General features: G+C 36.2%; 1 protein-coding gene across 5 annotated transcripts in view; it reads left to right on the top strand.

Annotated features, from left to right (window-relative positions):
• The window catches only part of LOC141573913 (ankyrin repeat domain-containing protein 26-like), a 64,305-nt gene that overhangs the window by 27,684 nt on the left and 10,196 nt on the right, over nt 1-26,425 (top strand). For 2 of the 5 annotated variants that reach the window (XM_074346318.1, XM_074346319.1), the window contains exons 12-27: nt 1,208-1,337; nt 1,741-1,802; nt 4,323-4,416; nt 6,838-6,866; nt 7,058-7,130; nt 8,930-9,184; nt 10,787-10,860; nt 12,090-12,740; nt 14,830-14,981; nt 15,475-15,645; nt 18,019-18,052; nt 18,337-18,478; nt 20,638-20,848; nt 22,043-22,226; nt 23,088-23,225; nt 24,678-25,190. In XM_074346318.1, coding sequence (XP_074202419.1) covers nt 1,208-1,337; nt 1,741-1,802; nt 4,323-4,416; nt 6,838-6,866; nt 7,058-7,130; nt 8,930-9,184; nt 10,787-10,860; nt 12,090-12,740; nt 14,830-14,981; nt 15,475-15,645; nt 18,019-18,052; nt 18,337-18,478; nt 20,638-20,848; nt 22,043-22,226; nt 23,088-23,225; nt 24,678-25,190 — 2,913 coding nt within the window. The remainder of the gene's footprint in view (nt 1-1,207; nt 1,338-1,740; nt 1,803-4,322; nt 4,417-6,837; nt 6,867-7,057; nt 7,131-8,929; nt 9,185-10,786; nt 10,861-12,089; nt 12,741-14,829; nt 14,982-15,474; nt 15,646-18,018; nt 18,053-18,336; nt 18,479-20,637; nt 20,849-22,042; nt 22,227-23,087; nt 23,226-24,677; nt 25,191-26,425) is intronic. The other 3 variants (XM_074346321.1, XM_074346320.1, XM_074346322.1) reach the window with 3 other exon arrangements.

The following is a 26,425-nucleotide window of genomic DNA, read 5'->3' as shown; positions in this document are numbered from 1 at the left end:
CCCCTGATTCTCATGGGGATGAAAAGGATCCTACAGAGGAATGGAAGTGCTCAAGATCACAATAGAAAACAGTGTGATAACAAGAGAGGTACACGTGCAGGACTGAGATTTGTAAAGTTTGGTGGCATAAACAGTTCTCAAATATGCCATTAAGAAAGGAAAGATAAGAAAGCAACTGGAAAGAACAGCTGGATGAATATGAAGATGGGCAGGGGTACAAAGGGGAAGGATTCATCTAATAAGGACAAGATGAATGAGTGTCAAAATGAGAGAGATTATTATACAAACACAGCAGAAATAGTGGGGTTAAGTGAGAGCAGGAAGTCTATAGTACAAATTATGATAGAAATTACCTCAAATTCAAATTAAGAGAGGGAAAAGTCAGGTCATGGAAAAAAGTGCTCAGACTCTTCTGAAGGACATATAGCTGATTTTATGAACAACAGAAAGAAAATTTGATCCTTTTTTCTTTTTGGTTATAGAAGTTTGTTTTTTAACTCAAATGTAGTTGATGTACAGTATTGTATGAGTTACAGGTGTGCAGTAAAATGATTTGGTTATACATATATATGCATATATCTAATTCTTTTTCTTTCTTTTCCATTGTAGTTGTTTGTGAGATATTGAATATAGTGCCCTATGGAAGTTAGTTTTAACTTGAAGTTACTTCTTTTTTTAGAAGTCCTCACATTTAAATTGATGAAGTGATGTCTTATATTTAATCTAGGAAATTTTGTCTCTCCATTCCAACCCCAGTAACTGTTCTAGTTTTCCATGTGACTTATCATGCTGTTTCACACCTCGACCTTTGGCTCAGGCTGCCCTTTTTAGAACCCCCTTCACATCTGCTCTCTGCACAGGGTCTGTCTTTTAAGACACAGTCTGGTCTTCCCAGCATTCCCTGAGCTATTGACATGCAGCAAGTCTCTTCTCTCCTTTGTGCCCTTACTGTATCTGTTCACTGCAGGTGTAGAGCTGCTGAATGATACTTGTCTGTGTTGATTCATTTTCATGTGTCTCTGTCTCCCCTAGAATATAGAGCAGAATCTGTCTTTTATGTATATTGCCAGCTTCTCCCAGGATAATGCCTATGATGTGATGGATACAGTAAATATATGTTCTCTTCCTGACTGATTGAATGACCAGGTGTAGGAATATGATGTTTTCTGAAGTTGGGTTTTTGTTACATTTTGTTTTGTTTTTATAGGAAGAAGCAACAAAGCCGAAAACTGGGGGGAAAGAGAATGGCACTCGGACTATTAACAGCGTTCTAAAGGAGCAAGCAGATCATAGCAAATTGATTCCTGTTGATGGAACACATAAAAGTGACAGAGGTGGTAAGTCAGTGAGCATCTATGGATTTTCTTCTGTGCTTAAAAGTTAATGTGGTTGGAGGGGGGAGGGTATAGCTCAGTGGGAGAGCGCATGCCTAGCATGCACGAGGTCCTGGGTTCAATTCCCAGTACCGCCATTAAAAAAAAAAGCTAGTGTAAAAAATGTAAAGTGTGTAGATCCAAATATGATGTCCATTTCTTCTTAAGTGTTTTTCTTTTGCCATCTTCTTTCATAAATATCCCAACTACGACCAAGTTTTCTTCCAGAAAATGCTTCAACCCTCTGAAATTCTTTTCTGCCACTTTATTTTCTTGACATATTCATGAATCAAGATAGACTTATATATATATTTAACTTCCTAGCAGTATGTGTTCTCATTAATGTATCTGTGACTGCATTTTGTAGATGCAACTTCAGCATTAGGATTAGAAGAAAAGGAAGATGTCGAATCACCCTTGGATTCTGAGGTGCTGCCTTCTAGTATTATTTTCAAGTATAAGCGTTGCGTGATGTTAAAACATAAATGGAGGGATGTTTTGACTTCACTTTCTCACTTTTGCATTTTCCCAGCCAAATTTTTTCCTCATTTTAACCCACACTTAGTAAAGTCATTCCATGCTACATGTCATACTACTGCAGAGTGCACTTCTGTTAATTTTCCAGACTCACCTAATGAAACTGGTGTATGTAGTGCAAAAGCCAAAGCTTAGAAGTCACAGGGAATCGGTTTGTGTTCTGAAGTTACCTTTTCTAAAAACTAAAGAAAATAATTCTTGGTCAGCCTGTGACCAGATGTTTGTTTCTTCGTGATAAGTGAATGTGTAAAACTCTTAGTGAGATTCAGAGAGAGAGAGGTTGTACAAAAAAAAGAAAACAAAAAAACCCCCACAAAAAAACGGTGTTTTTGTTTGTTTAACCACTTTGTTCTTGAAAAGACAGTGCCTGTGAATTGAAAGTACCATTATATTTGGATTGTCAAGTAGATCTGCAATGAACATTTCAGGATAAGCAAAAGCATGTGGAATAGTAATAAATATGTGGGGTTAAAATACCAGCAGTTTGGTTTAGTGATGTTTTAATGAGGACAGCCCATTTTGGGTAGGGAAAATAGCGTGCACTGAGTACTTTTATGGCGACTGAACTTGAAGGAAGCTAAGTGCAGGGTAGTGATGACCTATTCCAAGGTGATAGCCATGGAAAGAGGCAAGAAGAGCCTGAACCCTTGGATCTCGGCAGCTCCTGCCTAGTGGCACAGCACTGTATCTGAAGTCAGCAGAGATAGCATCCTGGTTCTGACCCACTGTGGGATCTTGGAAAAACTTGTCTGACTTATTTGAATGTCAGTGACCTCGTTCAAAAACATGGTACTGATACGTACGTCTTAGGTTATGTGTCATGAACAAAAATGTGGTAACAAGTGTGAAAACACATTGTCAACTGTAAAGGGTGCTATAGAAATGTAAGACAGAATGATCACAGTGGCCACTAGTGACCTAGTGAAATGCTGAGGACACTTTTTTAAAATCTGAAGGACAATAAAATGGGAAAGTTAGAGCGGGCATGGGGATTTCTCATTTGGGGTATGTTGAGTGTTGGTAGACTATTATCAGACATCTCTGATAGGTATATAGTGCTTTAGTACTTGAAGCCCTCTGGGGGTTTTAGATGTTTTGACCTTAAATAAATTCCTGTTCCTGAACACCAGCTATGCACCAGGCAGTTAGACACTGAATGTCGCAGTTGAGGGGTTAGGCTGTAGTGGCAGGAACAGAAGAACAAGTAAACAGGAACCCTTTATCAGGGACAGTAAGTCCTTCATATAAGGAACGTGGAGAGCGTTAGTTTAGACAACAGTGGGGGAGTTTGTAGTTAGGACGAGGGTGGAGTAAGGGTGGAATTTAGGTAGTCAGAAAAGAGCTGAGTGTGACCAGAGCTGCCAGGTGATGGACAGGAAGGAGCCAGTCACACGAAGGTCCCGGGGAGGGATGTTCCGGACAGAGAGATCAGCGGGTCACATCTGCTCATCACCATACTCCAGCATCTTGGAGTGACCAGGAAGCAGCAAGTGGGTAACCGTCCTTAGAATCACTGTTATTATTGTTGTGTGTAGAAAAGAGAATGTGCATCATAAGGGCCTGGCACATGCGGGTGGTCACTAAGCAGTGTTCTTATTCTTCCCTAAGTAAAGTAAAGCTTATGGTACTTTTTTTGAAGAGCTGCATAGCTACATTAAACATTTTTCTGCTGTTAATTTAAACAAATATTTTTCTTTCTATTTTGGTACTTTATTCAACTATTTTCTCTATCAATAAAAGTTTTATCAAATAATAGTTAGATTCTGCTAAGCCTTTGTTTACTGAAATGTAGCAGTTTCCACAGTGTTCTGTTAATACTCAACATGACAGACTCTAAGGCTTCTTTTCATGCCATGTATGCTATTTCAATACTATTAACAGTATCTGTACTAAGAAATATTTTAAACTTATAGCACACTTATTAAAGAATATATTTAAATATGTATATTTTTAATTTTACTTTTTACTGAAGTGTAGTCAGTTTATAATGTTACTTTCAAGTGTACTGCAAAGCAATTCAGTTATACATATAAAAATACATATTTTTTTAAACGTCCTCTTCTTTTGTCGAGGAATGCAAAATGGAATTAGGTGTTTTGAAGTTAATTCTTTGTTGAAATCTGCATGTAAGTCAGTATTTTGTCTGTGAAAATATTTGCTCTAGCTTTCCATGCTCAGTTTACAGAGTCAAAAGCCAAGTGAAGATAAAAGATAGACTTGATCTAAAGAGTGTGTATGAAATTTTCTATTTAAGTGTTTGGGTTTCCAGGATATGCTTATTTTGTTTTTAAGTGTAATTGCTTTTAAAGTAGGAAATTAAAAAAATAATAATAAGGTAGGAAATGCAGGTATTTTGTTAGAAAGGAATCAGGAAATCTTTATGCAACTCATTATTAATATTAATTTTAACAGAGTATCTCCGAGATTGAACTACCGAACTGTATTGATCATTTATCTGGAGCTGCAGGTCTAGGAGAAAAAAATACATTAAATGGACAAATAGAAAGTAAGTACTGTATTTTATTAAAAAAAAGTCATTTTACAGAATGTTGATTTAAAACATGGATTTGGATCTATTCTCTCAGCCAAAGAAAATCACCTGTTGAACATATAGTGAGAAAAAAGAGAAGAGGAAGTATATTGTATATCTTACCAGGTGTCAGCAACAGATTAAACTAGAATGCTGTTTAAGGAGCTCAGTTGTTAGCTTTCTTTCAAGATGCTCTGTGACCTGAGGACAGGCAGGAAACCAGGAGGAGGGAAGGAGGGAGTGAAGAATGAGAGAGGTAGAGAGGAGGGGAGTGAATGAAGGAAAAGGAGGGGGCGGTCCCTGGCAGGAGGTGGTAATGTAGAATAGTTCTTTAGGAGAAGGAAGACAAGAGTGTTTGAAATGAGACGGGTATGAATTGAGCTTCTTCCAGCACCAAAGCTTGTCCGGGAGGCACAGCAGAACGTTCCACTCCCCCGTCCCCCTGACCTTTAGGAAGGCAGCGAGGACTGTGGTACCTGATCACGCAGAGCCGGGTGTGGCTGCCGGTGAGCACAGGCATGTGTGGTCAGCTGTCAATGTCTGGACCTTCGTGTCATGCAGCGTGTTGCTGCCTTATAGGATGGTGTCTCATAGGCCAACAGAAGAGTGGGAAAGAGGAAGAGAGCAGGGTGCATTCCAGGGAGGTCAGGGGAGCTGGAGCCTGGTAAAGAGTCCACTGAAAAGTCTGCAGCTCCTGATGCAGCTTTTGGGGAAGTGTTACAGTGAGACGTGTGCAGCTGGATTTCAGAGAGGTCAGTTAAGTCCGAGTGCTATAGAAGCAGACTCGGTATAGACCGGAGTTTCTCAAATTTTAGTCACCTGGGGACCCAGTGAAAAGTGCACATTCTGAGCAGTGGGTCTGTGTTTCTAACAAGCTCTCAGGTGAAGCCCTTGTTGCTGGTCTTCAGATCACGCTCAGAAGGTAGACTTGTGTTTAGGGGAATCTGGAAGAAGAGCCACTGGGGAGTTAAAGACAACAGCAACAAGGAAAAGCATGATTTTGTTTTTCTTTCTGAGCACGTTCATAGCCAGAGGGAGGCAAAGAGTTGAAGTAGAAACTAGAGATGTAAGCTACTGCTGCTAAGCAGAGAGGAAAAAGAAGTGGTGGGGATCGTCTGTCAGAAGAATAGAAAAGGGGAAGATTTAAGACCACAGATGTAGAGGTACCTTTGAAGAGGAAAGTGAAAGGAAGGAAGGAGGAAAAAAAGGCAGCAGGTAGGTGATTTTGGAATTGAGGAAACTTGAGAGAACTCCTTTTCAATGGTGTCAGTGTATTTGCACTGAAGGTAGGTTAGATCATTGCCACTCCAGAGAATACTGGAATCAGGAGGGGGCCTAGAATTGGGGTAAACCACAGCCTCTCCTCCTATCAGGCTTCAAAGGTAAATGTTGTATTGGTATTTGTTATTCCAATGAGATTAACTTGAATATGAAGCATTGACTGTGCTTTTTGTTTGTTTGTTTAAGGATAGCTAATTTTTTGAGAAGACAGTTGTTTCACAAAAATCCTTGTAAACATTAGCCTGATTTACCAAACCAAACTACTTTTGGAAAGAAAAGAAACTAACAGGGTTCATTCCATAAATGCTGAAGTTGTTATTTTCACTGAATACTGCACAGGTTTTGAAATATAAAAGACTTTTAATATCTAATAATTCTGTGGCAATTAAAATTTATTTTGATCACCAGATTTCAATATTGAGAACTCAGTATACATTCTTTCTTGTATGAGTGGATCAAGAAACATTGATGGCTAGAGGATCCAAGAAATGTAGGCATACCAATAGCCCATGTGGGTATGGGAAAAATATTTTTATGAACTATTATCCTACAAGTGTGTATCCAAGGCGATCAATTCATAACACTTTCTCTGATGAGAAGTGAATTGCACATTCAAATGAACTGCCATCACAACTGTGGACTTCCTAAATTACAGGACGAATTGAAGAGCATGATAAGTAGTTGTAGTCTAACGGTGTCAATCGCATTAAAGATGTGCTGTGGCACTTTACGGTCAGCTTTCACATTTGTCTTCTTGGAGCCGTGATTTGTTCCTCTGATTAGAGATCGCTTTTCTCCTTCTCAGGCAGCAAGTTCACACTGGTATATGTACACGTTTCTATTTTATAAATAAGTCACTTGAAACATAATCGTACGTTTGAAATCTTAACTGCATGTTTTGTTAAACCTATATTCCCGTTCTTTATTGAGTATCTATAATGGATTCATGTTTCTGTCTTGTTGCTGTCCTAACTGCCCCTGAAAAACAAAACACCGAAACCTAACGTGTTCATTTCCAAAGCAAGCACGAGGGTTGCGCAGTACTAACTCTGCGTGAATGGGTAGTTGGCTTTCATATTTACATCTAATTGACTATGTGTCCCTTTTGGCTTTTAGATTCTACTGAAAAATATCCTCACTTGAAGGTAAGAACTTTTATACTTTTATCTTGATTTTTTTTTTTTTTATTTAGTGAGGGTACTGGGAATTTAGCTTAGGACCTCATGCACTGCTAAGCAGGCACTCTACCACTGAGCTAGACCCTCCCCCCTTGAATGATTACTACAGATTGTATCAAATGTACATTATTAATCGGTGTGTTTCAAAAACCATTCAGCCTGCAGTTGGAGTGAAAGATTCTGTTCCTAAGAAAACAGGAGAAATGAAGAATTTACAAACATTCAAATCAGGTAAATTCTGCAATACAAATTTAGCTCTGAAAAGAAGTACAGTCTTCTTATTGGTAATTCCTTTTATTTCTTCAAATTTAATTGAAAGATGACATAAATAAGGCAGATGTTATTAGTGGTATCCATGTTTGAAAAATATATATAAGCTTAAGAAATAGATTTTTAAAATGTCAGCTTTGACTTGGATGTTTCTGTTGAGGTTGGGAGACACTAAAGTGCTCAGCTTGGAGTCCCTATACTCTTCAGGGATTCTGAGAGATTGATTATTAGGTTCTAAGATTTTTCCAGTTTTAAAATGCTTAATTGAATTTTGACCTTTATGTAGAGTAAAGCTTCCCTTGCTAACATGTCAGTCATATTTCACTTTAATTATTTCATCTAGTGCTATCACATTGATGATATTTATTTATTTCTGTATTTATTTATTAATGAAGGTCCTAGGGATTGAACCCAGAACCTTGTGCATGCTAAGCATGTGGTCTACCACTGAGCTATTTCCCTAGCCCAAAGGTCTTAAGCCAACTGGATGGTTTGATTAGCGCTCTCTCTCTCTCTCTCTCTCTTTCTCTCTCTCTCTCTCTCTGTGTGTGTGTGTGTGTGTGTGGTGTCTTTGATTATTAAAAATGATGGAAGTAATTAGTCCTACCTTAATGTTTGGTAGATATGATATTTTAAAACAATAATCCTAAAAGCTTTTGGGTTTAGGGTATTTTTTATACTATTAAAAATTATTGAGAATTTTGAAGAACTTTTAAGTGGGTTGTATCTATTGATGTTTAGTATATTAGAAAATAAAGCTGAAAGATTTAAAAAACAAGCACACACAAACATTCCATTCACCATTAGAGCTTTGATGTTATCACATGTCATGTATCTGGAAACCTCCACTGCACCCTTAACAGAGAATGAGAATGAAAATAGCATTCAGTACTATTGTGAAAATAGTTTTGACCTCCTGGACTCCCTAGATGGAGGGAACATGGGGCTTCAGGGCTTCTCAGATGACACTTGAGAAGTGCTGTTTTAAACAGGGTTCATGGATGTGAAATAATAAAGGGGCCCTTGTGATGAAGTGGGCTTTAACGTTCACTTCTACATTTCTCGCCTTTTCTTCTTTAACTTGTCTTAAAAAGTTTGAATCTGACAACTTAATTCTTTTTAAAAAAGGAAAACATTTTTGTTAGATATTTCCTGTCTCATGGCACTCTGTACTCTTTGGATCTGGTTTGTACCTAGATTTACCCTATTTTTATATGGAAAAAATTAGTCACTCAAGGCTATCCTTTCTTATATAAATTTATGATGTTTATCCAAGGCTTAAGGTAAGAATTCTGAAGATATTGGTACATTGAGGAAAGACTGTCTCATTGTAATTTATGTAGTACCATTCAGTAAAAGTTTTCTTAAAGCCCACGTCTCTAGGCCTCAATACTGTCATGCATATTTAAACATCCATTATATGGCTCATTAGACATACATTTTGTTAATGAAAAAATTCATATGTTGAAGAATCATAATTCATAAAGCTCTTACAGAATGTAGACTGTTTTATAGAGAGTGATGAGTGAATCCAAATTAGCAGTACTAGAAAATTAAAGGTAGTAAAAAGAGAGACAGTGGTTCCCTATATGAACGGCAATGACATGTAAATTACAACCAGCTGGGAAGGAGCAGTGTGTTTGGGGGAGAGGAGGGCGTGGGGCTGCGGACGTGGGGCTGCTGCTCTGGGAAGAGAATTCATAAAAGTTAGTCATTTGTATTGTTGTTCACATTCTAATAAGTGGAAACTTTGTTTTCAGGTTCTTCAGACTGGGTTTCTACTAGTTTGAGCCTCAATAATGAGGCTGGTCAAAGAGCCGAGCATTTGAAAGTTGATAAATGTCCGTTGGTATCACGATCAGTGACCGCAAACCAGTCAGCACCCACAGAACTGAGGCAGACGGCCCTGGTAGATAAAGATCGGATGAATATTGGAGCTGTGTCTGTGTCAGAACATGCAGCGCTCCGTGGCCTGTGTGAGTCACAGCTGCCAGAGAACAGAAGCTGCAAAGAAGGTAATAAAGCAGCATAGAGAACTAGCCATAGTCTACCTGTGCGTGGCTTCACCATACTCTGACTTTGCAGAAATCATTTTGTGGCAGGATCTCCTTTGTGTTTACTCCTTTTATGCAACCTACAACCAGACAATACCTTTTGGCATGACATTTATGTTCATTCTCTGACCATAGCAACATATTAAATAGCAAAGAGAATTAGGTGAAAGTAAGTTCGTTCAGAATAGTATTTAGCATGCTCCTGAGAGCAGGTAGGAGGGTGATGTCTAGAGCTTTGTGACTAGTTGGGAAACCTAGGTGGCCATCCAAAGATTCCCTTCTCAAAGTATGGTTTCTTAGCTTTATTTTTATCTAGCTCTGAATTTATAAATATTTGTTATAGCTATATTCAGTGTAACTGAAAAAGCACCTCTGCAACTAAATATCAAAGTATTTCTAGTATATTCTCTGCCTTTTTGTATTTTAGAAGTGGCTTTCCCAGCGGTAGTGGCAGTCATTGGGAATTTGCTACACAGGACCTCCTTCTTAACTGTGTCCACACAGTATATCATCTTGTTTTATTATTTTTAATGGATTGATGGGTCGAAAAGGATATTGGATTTTAAGGAGTGCTTTGTCGCTTAAAAATAATATATGGAATATCAATTCTGATTCTTCTAGGATACCCAGTCTGTTGATTAACCACATCTAATACGTGTTCTACTTTATATACCAATTAATTTAGTGCCTTAATCAGTGATATAATCAGAGCTGTAGTAATAAGTCATACAATATTTTTTCTGCTCCTATAGTTTTATCTTTTCTTTCCTTACCTGCAGAATTAATGTTGTATTTACAGAAGATTCTCAGTTATCTCCTATAGTAGTGACTACAAGCTCTAAACTCAAAGTTTTTCTAATAAATACTGTTTATACACAGATACTTTTAAGAGTTTGTCCTCTACAGCATGGGAGCAAAGAGGATAGACATGTAAAGAAATAGTTTACAGTTCAGCTGGTGAAGACACACTAGAAAAATCTGTGAAGTACCAAGGTAGCTCCAAGGAAAGAGATCCCTGTGTCTGTGTGGAAAGACAGCTGCAATCCAGGAGGACTTCACAGAGCAGGCTGAGTCTTCAAAGAGGAAAAGGAATCTGTCAGAACAATAGAGGGAAACATTTCAGATTAAGGAAAGATAAAAGCATAAAAAGTAACAGTAATTTTGGAAACCATGTTTAACATTGCTCTTGAAGCCTGGTATGTTGTTAACAAGGTACTGTTAGGAGGTAGAGAATAGAGTCTGTCGTGACTTTGTATATTTCTACTGTATTTTTAAATTTTGTTTTATTTCTCTTTGTCTTGTTCATGTCTGGTGAATCAATTTGTGAGTGAAACTTTGAGATGTTTGTATGCCTTTAATCTGGTAACATCTAGTATTTCCCAAATAGTTTGTTGAAGTTTTAGATAATTAGAAGTATTTCTTAAAGAAGTAAATATCCAGCTAAAGATTAAGCTTAATTTCAACTGTCAATTGATGAAATGTTTTTTCTGTTTTTATAAAGATGGTGCCTTTTATCTAGCTGTTCTAAGTAGTGAATTTTAACTAAGCATATTCATTTTTCAGCAGACCTAGACTTACAAAGGGCATCTGAGGAAGAGCAAGAAAGACTTGATGCGAGTGAAAATAACCACTCACAGGTATGTAAAAATGTAAATTTAAATTTCTTGTTTAATACTGTTTTCTGTGGTTTAATAACACAGTTCAAAAGAAATTGCCTTTCAAACTAGACTTTTAGAGTCAATAAATAATTACTTAATATTTAGTTTTTAATAGCATTTTATCTAATTACAAATGTTAAAGTATTGTTAGGATCTATAATAATTTATAGTTACACTTTATCCTTGGAATTGAGGCAAAAAACCTTCCTGAATATGGTTTACTTCTTCCATCTTTATAATTTCCTCACATGATGAAGGTGATATCAAATATTAAATCATGTGATATAAGCAGTTGAAATTGTAAATAATATAGCAGTGATGGCCACCGAGTTAGTTTCATGTAAGGAACAGTCATTCCCAGTGGTCCAAAATTTGCAGTTTCAAATTGCAAGTCATTAATGCCAAGATGAAAGATTCTTCTGTCTTGTGATCTCTATGTAATCGATTTCAGAATCTACAATCAGGGAGAGAACAGGGGTCATAGAGTCAACCCAGCTGCCTAGTAAGAGAATCAAACCTTCCACGATTGGACCTTTGCTGTTAGGGAAGAAACAAAAACTTTCTAATTTATTTCATTTCAGGGTAGGAAATCAGTAAATATTATTAAAAATTCTTTTATTCACTCTCACTAGTGAATGTTAGAGTATAATATAACTCAGTGGATGCAGAGAATACGTATTGAGATAGATCACTATCATAGTATATCATTTGCATTAAAATTCAGGAATTTGTTCCTCTTTCTGATGTTAATTGATTTTGGCACCTAATAATTTACAGTTTGCTTATTGTCCAGTTACTAGTCCTTTAAAAAAAATCTTTACATGCACTGGAGGGGCTCACTATTTAAGGTATGAGAGGTGAAATATTTTTTAGTGAGGAAATCTTTGTAATGTTAAAAATCTAATCTCTGATTCTTGGTAGATTTAACATGTGTGAATTGTTTAGTTCAAACAAACAGTGACAAAGTTAGGTTTCTGAGTTCCTATTTTTCTCCTGTTTCAAGGCTAAGGCAAGTTATGTTTCACTTCTCAGTTTGTGACTAGCCAAACATAGATTAAGAAGTTTGTTAAATTTTAATTATTTTCTAATTTTTCTTTATCCGTACTTGACTACTTAAGGATAAATGTGTTTTACAAGCATGTAGTGTGAAAGAAAAGAAATCTGAAGATCAAATCATGCAGATTAATCTTTCACTTGTGCATCTGCAGAAAATGCCTAGAGAACCAGAAATGAAGAAGGAACATGACAGAAAGGACATACCTGTGTCTTCAAAACGTTCTTGTGTGGAGAAGCATGAGGACATGTGGGTCAAACAAGGCAAATTCGACTGGAAAAGTAATTCAGAATTTATCACAAAGAAGTCAAATCAGAAAATCAGTAAAATCCATGAAAAAGGCAAAATTACTTTTCATCGTAAGGTAGTGTCACTACATGACAACTGTGAACTACATGGTGACTTAAAGGAACTACCTTCCAACGTGACAGATAATACATTTGATTTTGAGGAAGTAGATGCACCTGGAGCCTCTGTCTCTATAGGATTCCAGGCAGTCTCTGAACACAAAGAGCCCAGTCTTGAAAATGTTTTTCCATTTTATTCCAAGTCTGAGTCAAGAAAGTATGGTTGCCAGTCATCTTCGAAACTTTATTCAAATGAAAATAAGTTGGATGAAAATGGTAAGCCAGACACTGAACACGTTTTTAACAAAACTGAGGAGAGTTTTTGTAATGATAGAGACAATGAAGTACGGAACCGAGTTCCATTTAAAGTGAAAGAAGACCAAGAATTTGCTATGAAAAGAAAACCGAAAAGGAACCAAAATACTCACTGGAAATCAGACATTGGACATGCACCTCAGGTAAGTGATCCACAAAGCCTTTTTGGTTTGTGGCTTGCCCGCTCCAGTGAGAAGAAACACATGATTCAAATAAAACGTCATGATATGCCTGCTGTTTCAATTACTTGTAAGAAAACCAAACCAATACAAGACCAGCTCCAGAAGCCATCGCTTGCAGATAACTGTGGTGCTGATAACTCTAAAAACATGGACCCTGAATTAGGAAATGTGAGTTCTTCTCCATCAAATGGTAACAGAACATCCAAAGTATATCTAAAAGAGTTACAGCAATGTATGCAAAGGTTTAAGAATGAAGTAGGCATGTTACAAGTAGAATTCCTGGGTTTGGAAAAAGAAAATTCAGCTTCAGAAAGAGGTAGAGGTTCCTTTGCTGCTACTCTGTTTTTTCTCTTTATCAATAATCTCCTCCATTCTGATCCATATTTGATCTTATTTTCCATTCTATGAAAATAGCCTATGTATAAAACGGGGTCATCTAAATATGTAATCGTGTAGAAACAGACTATTTCTGCCATCTAAATAACAGGAACTCAGGGAAGTATTTTCCTGGGTTTTGTTCCTTAACCAACCTAAGTCTCTGTGCCAGTCTTTCATATGAAGTGGGAAAGTAATTCAGCTGTGTGCCACGTGACCTGAGCCGGAATAAACGCAAGTGAAATGGCTTAGGAAATATAATAAGCTCAAGGTTTTTTTTTTTTTTTTTGTATTTTTTTTTTTTGTTTTAATCTTGGCTTAAATGTAAGTTGCACTTCCATAGAATGGGAAGGAAGCAGTGTTTGAGAGAAAGGATATAAGCACAAGGTCTCACTAAACTGATCCGTGTATTGTGCGTTAGTGAGTGCGGGCTTATCTGTCTTACTGATCACTGGACACTTAGAATTCCATCATGGCCGCTTTGAGATATTCTTAAGAAATACATGTGCTCCCACATGTTCTTGAATCACCACTTTCGGGTGTTTCTGTTGAGTCACTTACAGTATATTATTTAATAAAATGTAGTAAGTTTTGACATGTATGATTTTATTATATAGGTAGTATGAACCCTCAGCAAAAAAAAATTCAGTATTTCTCTCCAAAAGAGAAAACTTGAGTTTTGAGATGCACTGAATGATTTTTTTTAGTTCTAGTAATAGATTTTTAAAATGTGTGTGTTCTTTTGTGTGAGGTGCAAAGAATGTTAAGGATAGAACTCTGAAGGTGTTCTCCTGTAATAGAAAAAGGAGATGAGCCCTGCCCCCAGCTTTGCCAAAGTCACACTTTTAACTTATCTGATCAATTTGATGAATTTATTTTGTAGCTTATTAGATTCAGTGTTAGAGCATTGTATCATCTCTTTTGACACTGTAAAATGCTGGGGAATACTGCTTTAGGGAATTTGGACAAATCAGTTAACCTTTCTTGGTTGTGTTCCCATTATCAGTAAACAGTGGGGCTAAAGTAGATCACTCATTACTCCTATGCCGTCTAGCTATAAAATGGTCATGGTTATTAAATGTGAAATTGGGAAGCATTATTCCTTTTGCAGAATTCCACACTAACTGGCAATTCATCAGTTTCACTCTGCTCCTTTCAGTAAACTTGGGTTTATATATTTTATTAAACACCTCTTTTTTGATAACCCAGGATCCAAATGAAAGAAGAATTTTAAAAAGTAGTGGGGAAAGGATAGCTTTAGCACAGAAAGAAGAATGTTTCCTTTCTGTTACTGAAGCACCAAGGTGTGACATCTTCTAAATCTGGCTGGTTAATGTAAAATCTAGGTGGTAAAGACAGAAGAGGACAAATTTTATGCCTTTGTCTTTCTATTTCTCTGTCTCTGCCATTCACATGGGGAAGAGTGGATGTAAGAGCACAACATTCAGAAAGTCCTTTTTGAAATTTTAGAAATTGTTTCTTTTCCTCAAACAGAAAGAAGCAGAATTTACAAACACTTCAATGACTTGAAATGATAAAAATTAAAATAAGCACAAAAATATTTTAATCAATTGAAATCAGGGCAAAGTCTGAGTCAAATGATAAAATGAATGAAAACAAAGTGTTTCTAATGAATAAAGTAATAATTACCCTTTGTATCAAACTTTCACTAAAGGTTGAAGTAGAAGAGAACAGGAACAAAAGTGAACTGAAAGGGTCAGAAACCATGTGTGGTGGCAGTTACCATGAAGGATTAACTCGGCAGAGGAAGAGGGGAAAAAGTGATGACCGGCAGTTTCCTGCTCTGCAGAAAGGAGATTCTGATAGGTAAGCCTAGATCAGTATTCAGCAGTAGGTAATTATTATTTTCCTAGATATTGTTCAGCATTTCTTCCCAGGCTCATCTCTCCACTTGCTTCCATGTATTTTGTACTCTTCCTTCCAGGTTCCCAGGACACACCTAAATGCCTTGTGCCTAATCTTTGTGCTCACATTCTAATCTCTTAAGTAGAATAATTTCCTCCTGTCTCTTTTGCTCATGACCTCCTGTTTATTTCCCTGTTCTGTAAAGCCTTCCTTATGCTCACTTTACTTTCATATGTCAGCTCTTGCATATCACATTGTATCATAATTGTTTATCTGTCTTTGAAGCAAGAATTTGTGTTTCCTTGCATATGGTTGGCACTTGTTAACCATTTTGTGAATTAATAAATGACTGAAGATGGGTAAGAGTTGGAGTTTTACAAAAATTGGGTTTTTTTTTAAATTTATCAGTAGAACTATTTTTTAAAAATTGGCTTTTTTATGGATTGTTTTAAAGTAGCTGTCCTGGCTTGCATATGAAGGAAGTAAAGAAGAATGAAAGTGGAAAACGGACATTAAAAGCATCTGTGACTTCACATGTATTGGAGAAGACTGCCTCACTGGCTGGTGGTCTCCTACACATGAATGAGAACAGCAGCTTAAGTGAAGGAGGTCAAGGTTGTGGCAGGTAAAATCTACAAATTCTTTATTTGTAGGTGAAGACGTATTAGCAGTGATTACCTTCTCTGGAAATAGAACAGCAGCATATAGTGCAAAGGCCAAGGCAAGAGAATTCTCAACTGTGTGGGAGGAACAGTGCCGAAAGGCTAACATGAGGACAAGTGCCTTTGACCGGAATTAGTTTCAGTACCACGTTCCCAAGGAAGCCGGGCTGTAGTGAGTCGGTGTGAACAGCCCCTCAGAGGACATTCCCTGGGAAGGCAGGAGAGGACTGGGTGATGAGTGAAGGGGAACGTGGGGCTCGTGGGGGTTCCCTTTCTTTTTTTAATGATGAGACGGTAGATTTTAGAGCATGTCTCTATGCTGTTGGATGCGATTCCATAGAAGACGTGTTTTTCAATTTAACTTTGTTTGCATTTCTGATATTAGAAAGTGTATTGATTGTACTATGTTATCTTTAAGATATTGTAGTGAACTATTCATGTATGGTTTTGTTGTAAGGGCTTATTCGTTAGTTCTGAAGTGTAATATTCTTACGCAATTGAATATGCAGATAATGACTTTAAAGTTACACCATTGTCCATAGATTTTTAAAAACTGTATACTCATAATGACTATACAGACACTTAGGCCATACTGAATAGGGTTTAATCATTCCTTGATGATTCTAGATTTTATAGTGTCCTTGACAGTATCACCATGAGTGGCTATGGTTTTGTATGCTATTGTAAAATATCAGATTATATTAACTTAATATTTGTTTAGGTTCCAGGAAGAAGGGGAAGATTTTGTTTATATACAATAGAATAATAAACTATTAACAATCTATCACAGATGATTACTTTTGGATTACTAAGTTCTAAATTTAAAAAGCCATCATGGTCCATAAGGACCTGTCAAATGCATGAACAAACAGCTGAATGGATAATGAATGCCCACTGATTAATGTCTTAAGCGAAAGCAAATCTTTATTAAAAGTAGATTTCCAGTATTGCCTAGGTCTAAAGTCTTTGTATTTGTAAAAAATAGGTGTTAAGATTCAGAAATTATTATTATTATTATTTTCACTTTTTTTATTGAGTCATAGTCGTTTTGCAGTGTTGTGTCAAATTCCAGTGTAGAGCACAATTTTTCAGTTATACATGAACATACATATATTCATTGTCACATTTTTTTTGCTGTGAGCTTCCATAAGATCTTATATATATTTTGCTGTGCTATACAGTATAATCTTGTTTATCTATTCCACATTTTGAAATCCCAGTCTGTCCCTTCCCACCCTCCACCCCCTTGGCAACCACAAGTTTGCATTCTATGTCTATAAGTCTGTTCCTGTTTTGTATTTATGTTTTGTTTTTGTTTTTAGATTCGACATATGAGTGATCTCATATGGTTTTTTTCTTTCTCTTTCTGGCTTACTTCACTTAGAATGACATTCTCCAGGAGCATCCATGTTGCTGCAAATGGCGTTATGTTGTCGGGTTTTATGGCTGAATAGTATTATTCCACTGTATAAATATACCACCTCTTCTTTACCCAGTCATCTGTTGATGGACATTTAGGCTGTTTCCATGTCTTGGCTATTGTAAATAGTGCTGCTGTGAACATTGGGGTGCAGGTGTCATTTTGAAGTAGGGTTCCTTCTGGACATATGCCCCAGAAATTATTTATAATTATGCCTAGACATAGAATAATAATAGAGATTCATTTACTACATTAGTTAAAAATACTTAAAAATAAATATTACTTTCTTAGCATATTGTGAAATGCAAGTATTGAAGCCAGATTGCCTGGGTTGGAATTCTGGGCAGACATAGGGGCTTCGACAAATGACTTAGCCTTTCTGTGCCTCATTTTCTTCCTGGGTAAAGTACCTAATGTATTACCTACCTCCCAGGATTGTTGTGAGGATTAAAATGTCTTTAAGACATGTAAAGTGTTAATACTAATGCATAGCGGTTACATAGTAAGTCCTCAAAAAAGCTAATACCATGGTTATTAGAAAAGGGTTTCTTTCATATAAGGACTTCAGTAATACTTTCCAAACAGCTTTTATTGCCATAAAAGCCAGTTTTTATTGAAAAAGACAACAAGAAGAAAATCCTGGTGTATTTTTTCCTACCAAATAATACAAGTAATGTTATGTTTTTCCTTTTCCTCTGCTTGTCCCCTTGATTTAAATTTAATACTTTGTCAATAATATAATTGACATACTTTCTTTGTCCTTTAATGTTACTGTTTCCACTGTTTGTTTAATCCCTTTTATTGAAAATTAATTATCAATGCAAAGATTTTATATAAAAAATAATAGATTTACATATTTCTTGTATTTTCAATATTTAGTATTTGGCTTAAATGAATTGCTTTTTTCTTTTTTCAGGTCTTCAAAGAAAATGTCTACTAAAAAGGACAAGGTATAGTAAAATACTACTTATAAAAATATTTCCCTATGGTAAAAATAATTCATAAATGATAAAAGAGTGGAAAAACAGAAAATCCTCCTTTGTTGTAGAGACATTTACTTAAAAATAATTTAGAAACACTATTGATAAAGTTAGCCTTTTGACAAAAGTCAGTTCTTTCGAGAAGTGTCTGTGTTTTTGCTCTCATAAAAAGATGGATATTTATCACCTCTGTACACTAAGCATATTTTATAACTATGTTGGAGACACTGTGAAATAGCATTATTTATTTGTAGGTCAAAGAGCAGATTAATTCTGTGGACGACCTCGATGACTTAACTCTGTCACCGGAAACAGCTTCTGAGGATCGCAAGTCGCTTTACCCTAATTGTAAGAATACCCTGAGGCTAATCGAAGAACTTGGCCCGGACAGTAAAGGTAGGACCCCCGTATGACTACACAGCCTTTTTAAGTATCTCGTGGTAACGTGTGCACACCTAGTACTGCCCCAGGGAGCACGGCTACGTTACAGTCCGCTGCGTCTCAGAAACCTGCTTTGTGTCAAAGCAGAAGCAGACGTGTTGTGCGCTGCCAGCCAGGGGCTGTGACCGTTCCCACTCCCTGTGCTTTCTGTTGACTCTGCTGCTCCTACATCTTCACCCATGGTCAGGTTATTACTGCTTCCCTCCTAGAATACTGAAATCACCTCAGGACTTTCTTCTGTGCTGTCCGCCTCCTGGAACGTTGGTCTACACCGCAACCATGATTACTAGATAGTTTTTAAAATTCAGATCTTTGTTACCCCCTTGCTTAAAATCCAGCTACTGCTTCTCACAGCTCCATAGTTAAAGGCCACAGTCCTCTGGCTTCATCTTGTTTCATTTTATTACCCTTCTTTCCACATGAATTTTAGAATCAGCTTGTCAATGTTAAAAAAAAAAAAAAAAAAAGAGGCTGCTAGTGTCCTGGAAATTAGACGTAGATTATGTTGAATCTGTAGATTAATTTGGGGAGAACTGACTTCTTAACCATACAGAATTTTTAACCCCGAACAAAGTTTATTTCTCCGTTTAGATCTTCCTTGATTTTCTCAGTAATATTTTAGAGTTTTTAGTGTCTGGGTCTTTCCATCTTTTATGAGCTTACCTGTATTTCTTATTTTTCAGTGCGGTTATAAGTAGTGTATTCTTATTTATTTGTTTGTTTTAAAATAATGTATTTTAAATTTTAGTTTCTGATGAGAGGAATACTGTTGATTTCTGTATACTGACTCTGTGCCCTCCAACCTGACTGAACCCATTTATTAGTTCTAGTAGCCTTTTTATGGATTCTTTCAGATTTTCTACATAACCAAAGGTGGTCAAGCTTTTTCTTCTTTAAACTACTGTTTTACTAAAGACAGTTCACGTTTAAGACTTGCAGCCAATAAATACATTCTCTGTCACAGCTAGTCAGCTCTGTCACTGTTGCAACAAGAGTAGCCATAGACAATACACAAGTTAATGGACGTGGCTGTATTTCAGTAAAACTTTATTTACCAAAGCAAGCAACCCGGCCCACAGGTTGGAGTTAGCTGACTCGCACCATGTAATCATATTCCCCGCTGATTAGCACAGTCTTACCTCTTCATTTCCCATCTAGATGTCTTTTGGTTTTTCATTTTGCCTGATTGCACTGGCTCCAGTATAGTGCTGAATAGAAGGAGTAAGAGAAGCCATTCCTGTCCGGTTCCTCACCTTCTGGGAAAAGCATTCCATTTCTCACCATTGCATATGGTGTCAGCTGTAGGGTTAGCACAGATCTTTGTCATAGTGAAGACGTTCCCTTGGTTCCTAGTTTGCTGGAAGTTTTTATCAGGAATCGATATGGAGGTTTGGCAGGTGCCTCTTTTTATCCACTGACATGATCATATGGTTTCTTTTTTAGTTTGTTAATATGATGAATAACATTGATTTTTACGTGTTAAAACAGCCCTGCATTCTTGGGATACACCCCACTTGGTCGTGATGAATTTTCCTGTATTGTTGGATTTAATTTGCTAATGTTTTGTTTAGAATTTTTACCTCCATTTTCATGACATTAGTTTTCTTTCTTGTAATATCTTTGTCTGGTTTTGGATTCAGGGTAATGTTAGTTTTATAGAATGAGGACATATTTCTTCCTCTTCGTTTTTTGAGGAGAATTTGTGTAGAGTTGGTATTAAATTTTCCTAAAATACTTGGTAGAATTCACCAGTGTAACCATTGGGACTGGGATTTTCTTTGTCATAAGGTCTTTAAATAGGACTTCTGCTTTGGTTTTTAAGATATAGGGCTTTTTAGCTTATTTGTTCTTTCTTAATTGAGTTTTGTAAATTCTCTCTCTGAAGGAATTTTACCCACTTCATCTGAATTGTCAGATTTACTTGCATAATGTTCATAATGTTACTTTGTCATTCTTTTAATATCTGCAGAGCTTAGAAGAATGTCTTCCATGTTATAGATGCTCAATATCCATTTGTTCAATATATGGATGAATGAATGTGAAAATGCACAGTCCTTTGTACACAAAAATTATTCATATATTTTGTTTCTATTTTTGTTTTCTTCCTAATGCAGATTCTGATAGGTTATTGAAGATTCAGGATCCAGTTCATTCATTCAGATCAATAGAACTGAAAGAATCTGACTCTGCACTACTTAGAGGAAAAATTAAAGAAATGGAAAATAAGGTGAACTGGCTACAAACAGAGCTGTTGAAAACAAGAGAAGAAACATCACAGTTAAAGCTTCAAAATGTGGAGTGGGAAGGAGAGCTCTGCAGTATGAGGTACTGAATTTCTTGGTCTTAAAGAAATATTTGAACTCTTTATATTTACTTTAATACTGTAGGTATGTAGGAGAAGTCTTAAAATTGCTAACTTACCTTTTGGGATTTTACAGGGGAGAAAATTTCATTAATATTGTGGAATATGAGACTCTTGGAAATAACACAGCCATACACACACACACACACACACACACACACACACACACACACACACACTACATTCTATATTTCTTTAAAAAAAAATCTTTGATCCTTATCTCTCAATTGTCCTCCAGAAAGTTTATATTACTTTACATTCCCACTTGCAGAATTATGAAATGACCATTTTTCTCAAGGCAGAAACTGTAAAAATAATTTATGCAGTTTGATTCTTAACATATGAATGGTTGGACTAAAAAGTAAAGTGGAGAGTTATTACTGGTTAGTTTTTTCAGCATCTCTCTCATACAGAGATAAGATTAGTTCAAAGGTCTATGCTGAAAGCACGGATTACTCTTAATTTCTTAATTACTTAATAGGGATCCTGCCTTGTACCAAAAGGGATTTAAAAATGATTTACTAAATAAATAATATTCAACAAGGTAAGTTCAAAGTGCTGCAAAAGAAGAAACATAAAGTGTAGGGCATCAGGGAGTAGACTCCCCAGCCTCGCCTTGGATTATGCTAATTACCGGGTCTGTGTTCTGGAAAAGATGTCTGCGGATGTTACCTTCCCCTGGAGATCATGTAGGAGTCCCTGTAATATCTCATGAAGTTGAAATTTTATTTCTCATGAACTTATAAACCTGTTTCTAAATAGCAACTTCTCTTTTAATTAATAACTAAATCCTCTGTCCTAATGAAGGAGTAATTTATGACTATGTGGGGAAAAAAGGGTAATTTTCAATTCAAACCTTACTGAATAATTGCAAAATTTCTTCCCTACACTATTGACCAGAGTTACTCTTGACTGAAACTCAGTAGCATTATGTGTTTTCATTGCTACTTTTCAAATATATATATATACACATAAGTCTATCATTATGAAGAGATTGAAGTGAGGAATTTAAAATGTGAGACTTAGAAATGAAAAAAAAAATTGAGAACATAGAAATTCCATTAGGGTAATAAATCAGCATATGAAGAACCAGATCATAAAATGAACTTTTTATTTTCTAACAAAATAAATTTTAAGGTAAGCATATTTCACTGCAGATTCACATTAGAACAAGAAACAAAGAAGAAGAGAAATGCTTATATATTATATGAAAAAACAAAGGATGACTTGAAAAGAAAAGAGAAACAATACAATGAGCAAGTTTACCTGAAACAACAACTTGAAATCACTGCCCGAGCACTAGAATGCAAAGTGAAGAGCATATGGAATAAAGCAAATCAGGTAAATTTCTCTTTCGTGAAAATTTCTTATCTCTAACACTGTTTCATCAATATTCTTTATAATATTCTTTTGAATTAATCTGTATTTTCATTTAAAACAAGTAAGAGTTATCTCATCCTAAATATGAACTATGACAGTTAGAGCTTAACTTACTAATTTCTTGGTGTTCTTGGCATCTAATAGATGCTCTGTGTCTTTTCTGAATGAAGGAATGGAAGTCAAATTGAGCTTAATTATTAACATAAGGATTGACAGTTTTGGTCCATTCAACAAAGTAACAAGTCTAATTCAAATCCATGAGTTAATTTTGGCTTTTTGAAGTTAAAATCCAGGCTGAATTGCCTTGAGATTGTGATGGAATTGGTTAAATGCCTTATAAAGAAATTTTCTTTCACTGGGATTTCAAAATTTGTAGATACTGACAGGCATATGCAGAATAGATAAACAAGATTATACTGTATATAGCACAGGGAAATGTATACAAGATCTTGTGGTAGCTCACAACAAAAAAAAGTCACAATGAATATTTATATGTTCATGTACAACTGAAAAATTGTGCTCTACACTTGAATTTGACACAACATTGTAAAATGACTACAACTCAATTTAAAAAGTGTTAAAAAAAAAAAAAAACCTTTTTCTTTCATGATACTACATCCCTTGAGTTTTTGCTCTGTGATAAATTTAGCTGTCATATATATTAGAATTTGAGTTATTTATGTGCATTAAAGATCCCTGTGTTTAAAAAGGCTACTTCTTTTTAACAGTTTAAAAAAATTTTTTTTAAAGATTCTCCTCCTACGCTTTTTTTGACTTTTTTTCATGGTATAAAACCCAAAACCTAATGAAATATGTCTCCAGGTTTTAGAAGAGCAAAATGACGCTCAGAGACAACTTTCTCGAGAGCAGAATGCCAGAGTAATACAAGATGAAGTCCTGGCCCATCATCTTTCCCAACAAAAGGAGGCAGAAAAGACTAATAAGAAAATGAATGCTGAGGTATTTCCTTTAGTCATTTTCAAACGTATGTGTGTATGAATTTGTATACTTAGATAGTTTAAAAACCAATACTATAGGTACAGAAAGTATAGAGGGTTTTAAAAGCCTATATATGTAAATATATTTTCTGGGGGTTTCATTTCTGGTTCATTGGATAAAGCAATATTGTGAATTCAAATCCATTTGCCTGCAACAGTGACATAGTGACATTCACAATGGCCTCATCCAAGGAGAGGCTGTTCATATTTCCCGTAGGAATTGATGAACTTTCCATTATCTCAAAACTGTTGCTACTAACAGTAGGCATTCTAGTTTCTGGCAGTGATCTGACTCCTTTGATAGACAAATGGAGAGGTTACTTTATCATTTCCACTGATGGTAAGGAGGAAAAAGTATAGCCAGTTCAGAAACCGTAGTTTGGCGTAGTTTGGGTGTCATTCTCCTACGTGTGATAAAAAGTAACACTCTGCTCCATGTGGTATCTGATTTCAGTACAAGGAGCTTTTGAATATAGTGACAGACATGCCATAATCTATAGTGATAATTTATTGATCAGTATTTTATTTTTAATAAAACAGCTCACTGTATTTCCCTACTATTTCACATCCATCACTGTTATAAACACCATGAGGAAGAAATAAAAATTATTGCAGAAGCAAATAGTCTCCTGATTTTGTAAGAAGAGCTCTGTAAATTTGACCTTCTTTACCTTTAGTGTATTCACCATTAGGGACATAGAAGGTTCTCTTGTGTTTATATATTTATCCTACAGAAGTGGCTTTGGTTTGGTGTAAGAGTCAGAGAGTCAGAAGCCCTGGGGGAAACCCTGCAGCTTGCTTGTGTTTTTAACCCTTTATTCCAGAATTGTCACAGCTAACTGAGTTAACTGATGTTTGTAGACGTACTTAGTACAGTGCTTAGATTTATCACTTATCTGTAGATGTAATTCTTATAATTCGGTCTAAAAATGTTAGAAAGGGAGAATATTCATGGAATATTTTCAGGAAAAAAATTTTTAGGAAATTTAAGCTGTCCAAATATATACAGAGCTAAGGCTCTTACTTTGGGGGTAGCTGTAAAGGTTAGATGTTAGATATAATTTTTAAGTGTTTTCAGATTTATTCATTTCTTATTTTAAGCCTTTTGGGTTTGCTGTATTTCAGAGAAAGAAAGGCCTTCCCAGTTCTGAGCTTCGTAAACATCCTTTTGTGGTTTCTTTTTTACTTTCATGGATTCAGTATCTTTAATTAAATTTTTGAACTTTTGGGGATTTCTGCTTGTTTAAAGTTTGAGATTTGTATCCACCTTAAGTTCTTCCAGTTGGATACCCAGTTATTGCAAACTTTTTGTTGTATAAACTTAGAGATTAGTCTTTCACTTCAAAGGAAATTATGATATGTCAGTTTATTGAGTACAGTTCAAAGAGTAAGAGATGAGGGGTTTCACTTACAGGACACAATGGATTTTGAGCTGTCTGACCCAGAAGATAACAGCGAGGTGCTTCCTCAGCAACTTCCTGAAGCTGGAAGTCAATTCCGTGGCCAAGAAATTGAGCTCCATCCCAGGAGATATGCTTTTAGACCAACGACGTTGGTATTAGAATGTGTGCATAGAGACCGAGGCCAAGCCCAGTGTTCAAAGAAGGAAACTGAATCGTTGTCTCAGAGAAAACAAGGGAAAGTCAACAAATACATTGTAAAGCAGGCATTCTTGGAGGAGAGAGTATGTGAACTAGAAAGTGAAAACATGTTGCTTCGACAGCAACTGGAAGTTGCTCAAAATAAGGCCAAAAGCAAAAAGACAATACTTAATATCCCAGAGCCGTTTCTGGATCACATGGGAAAACTTGAAGCCATGAGCAAACGAGTTCTGATGCTGGAGGAAGGAAACAGGGAATTAGTCAATGAATACAAATGTTTAAAGGACAGACTGTATCAGCATGTAACTGACAGAGCAGAAATGAAAGTAAGTACCCAGAAAGGGAAGTAATTTTCAGAGTTCCTCAAAGAAAATTCAAAGTGGTATCTGATGGAAGCTGAATGTTGAAACTAGTTGAATATAAGAAATGTGTGCGCTATAAATATATACACTGTAAAGCAGCCTGAAAGCATATCTTGTATCCAGCAAACAAAAATTAGACCTGAGAGGTGCTTTACTTTGAGTAAAGATGCCGTGTCACCTGAACTTCTAAGAGATTAAGCTGTAAGTTGTTGATAGGTACAGACAGGTCTTAGTAATTTACTCTTATAGTGCCCAAGTCATTTTAATCGTTCTGTCACCACATTTTAGTATCGTGATGAAGCAGATAAATGAAATGCTCAGACCTAAAATGAGTATTTTGAAATTAAGATTCAATTGTGTGAACAAATAAAAAAAAAGAGAAAAGATTCAATTGTGTGGATTACCTTGACAGTCAAATCCAGATTTCCCAGATGAACTGATGTGTAAATGCTGTATCTTGCAGTACTTTTCATTCAGTTGCTTTTCATATATTTTTAGTTGATATTTTATTTTTATTCATGTCAATTGGAATTAAATTTAGAGATATTTGCATCTCAAATCATGCATTGTCATGACCTCCACTCCTTAAAGGCATCTACTTTTCATTCAGTCATAATTTGGGACAAATGTAAATTTTAGCCAAACTGTGTTTGACTTAGTCTCCCCTGTTCTATTTATAATTTACTTTGAATATTTTTTCAAATAATGTGCTCACAATTCTCATTTCAAGGCTCAGTTAGTCATTTGGATCTAAGTTTGTCCAGTCCAGAGGGACTGGAGCGCTCTGTGGTGTACGAGTTTGGCATTGGGGTCCCCTTTTCAGACTGAGGAGGAGCAGCCAGAGTCTTGAGTGGCAGGAAGGGAATGAGTGGGAGGGGTGGGGGAGCTGTAGGACCTGCAGTCCAGGAGGCAAGGGATGCCAGGTTGTCTCAGGTCCCCAAAGGCCATTGGAATAACCTCATTTTTATTGTGAGATAGGAGTCTATTGGAAGAATTTAAACACCAGATTGAATATGTGAAGAACTCTGAACTTAAGCCTCTAATGAGAAAGAGGGAGAATGTTCCACAGTGTGGAACTTACCACCACTCATCCCACCCACACACCTGTTTCTGTTTGAGACTTCAGTGGGGGTAAAGCTTGGCCATTTCCTGGGAGGGGCAGGGAATGGCTGGTGGGGCTGCATCCATTGTCTAAGTTA

The sequence above is a fragment of the Camelus bactrianus genome, chromosome 18, assembly GCF_048773025.1.
Source record: "Camelus bactrianus isolate YW-2024 breed Bactrian camel chromosome 18, ASM4877302v1, whole genome shotgun sequence".
In the NCBI taxonomy this organism is placed as follows: domain Eukaryota; kingdom Metazoa; phylum Chordata; class Mammalia; order Artiodactyla; family Camelidae; genus Camelus; species Camelus bactrianus.
Note: the sequence above shows the minus strand (reverse complement) of the source record. Positions and strands in the feature narration are given on the sequence as shown.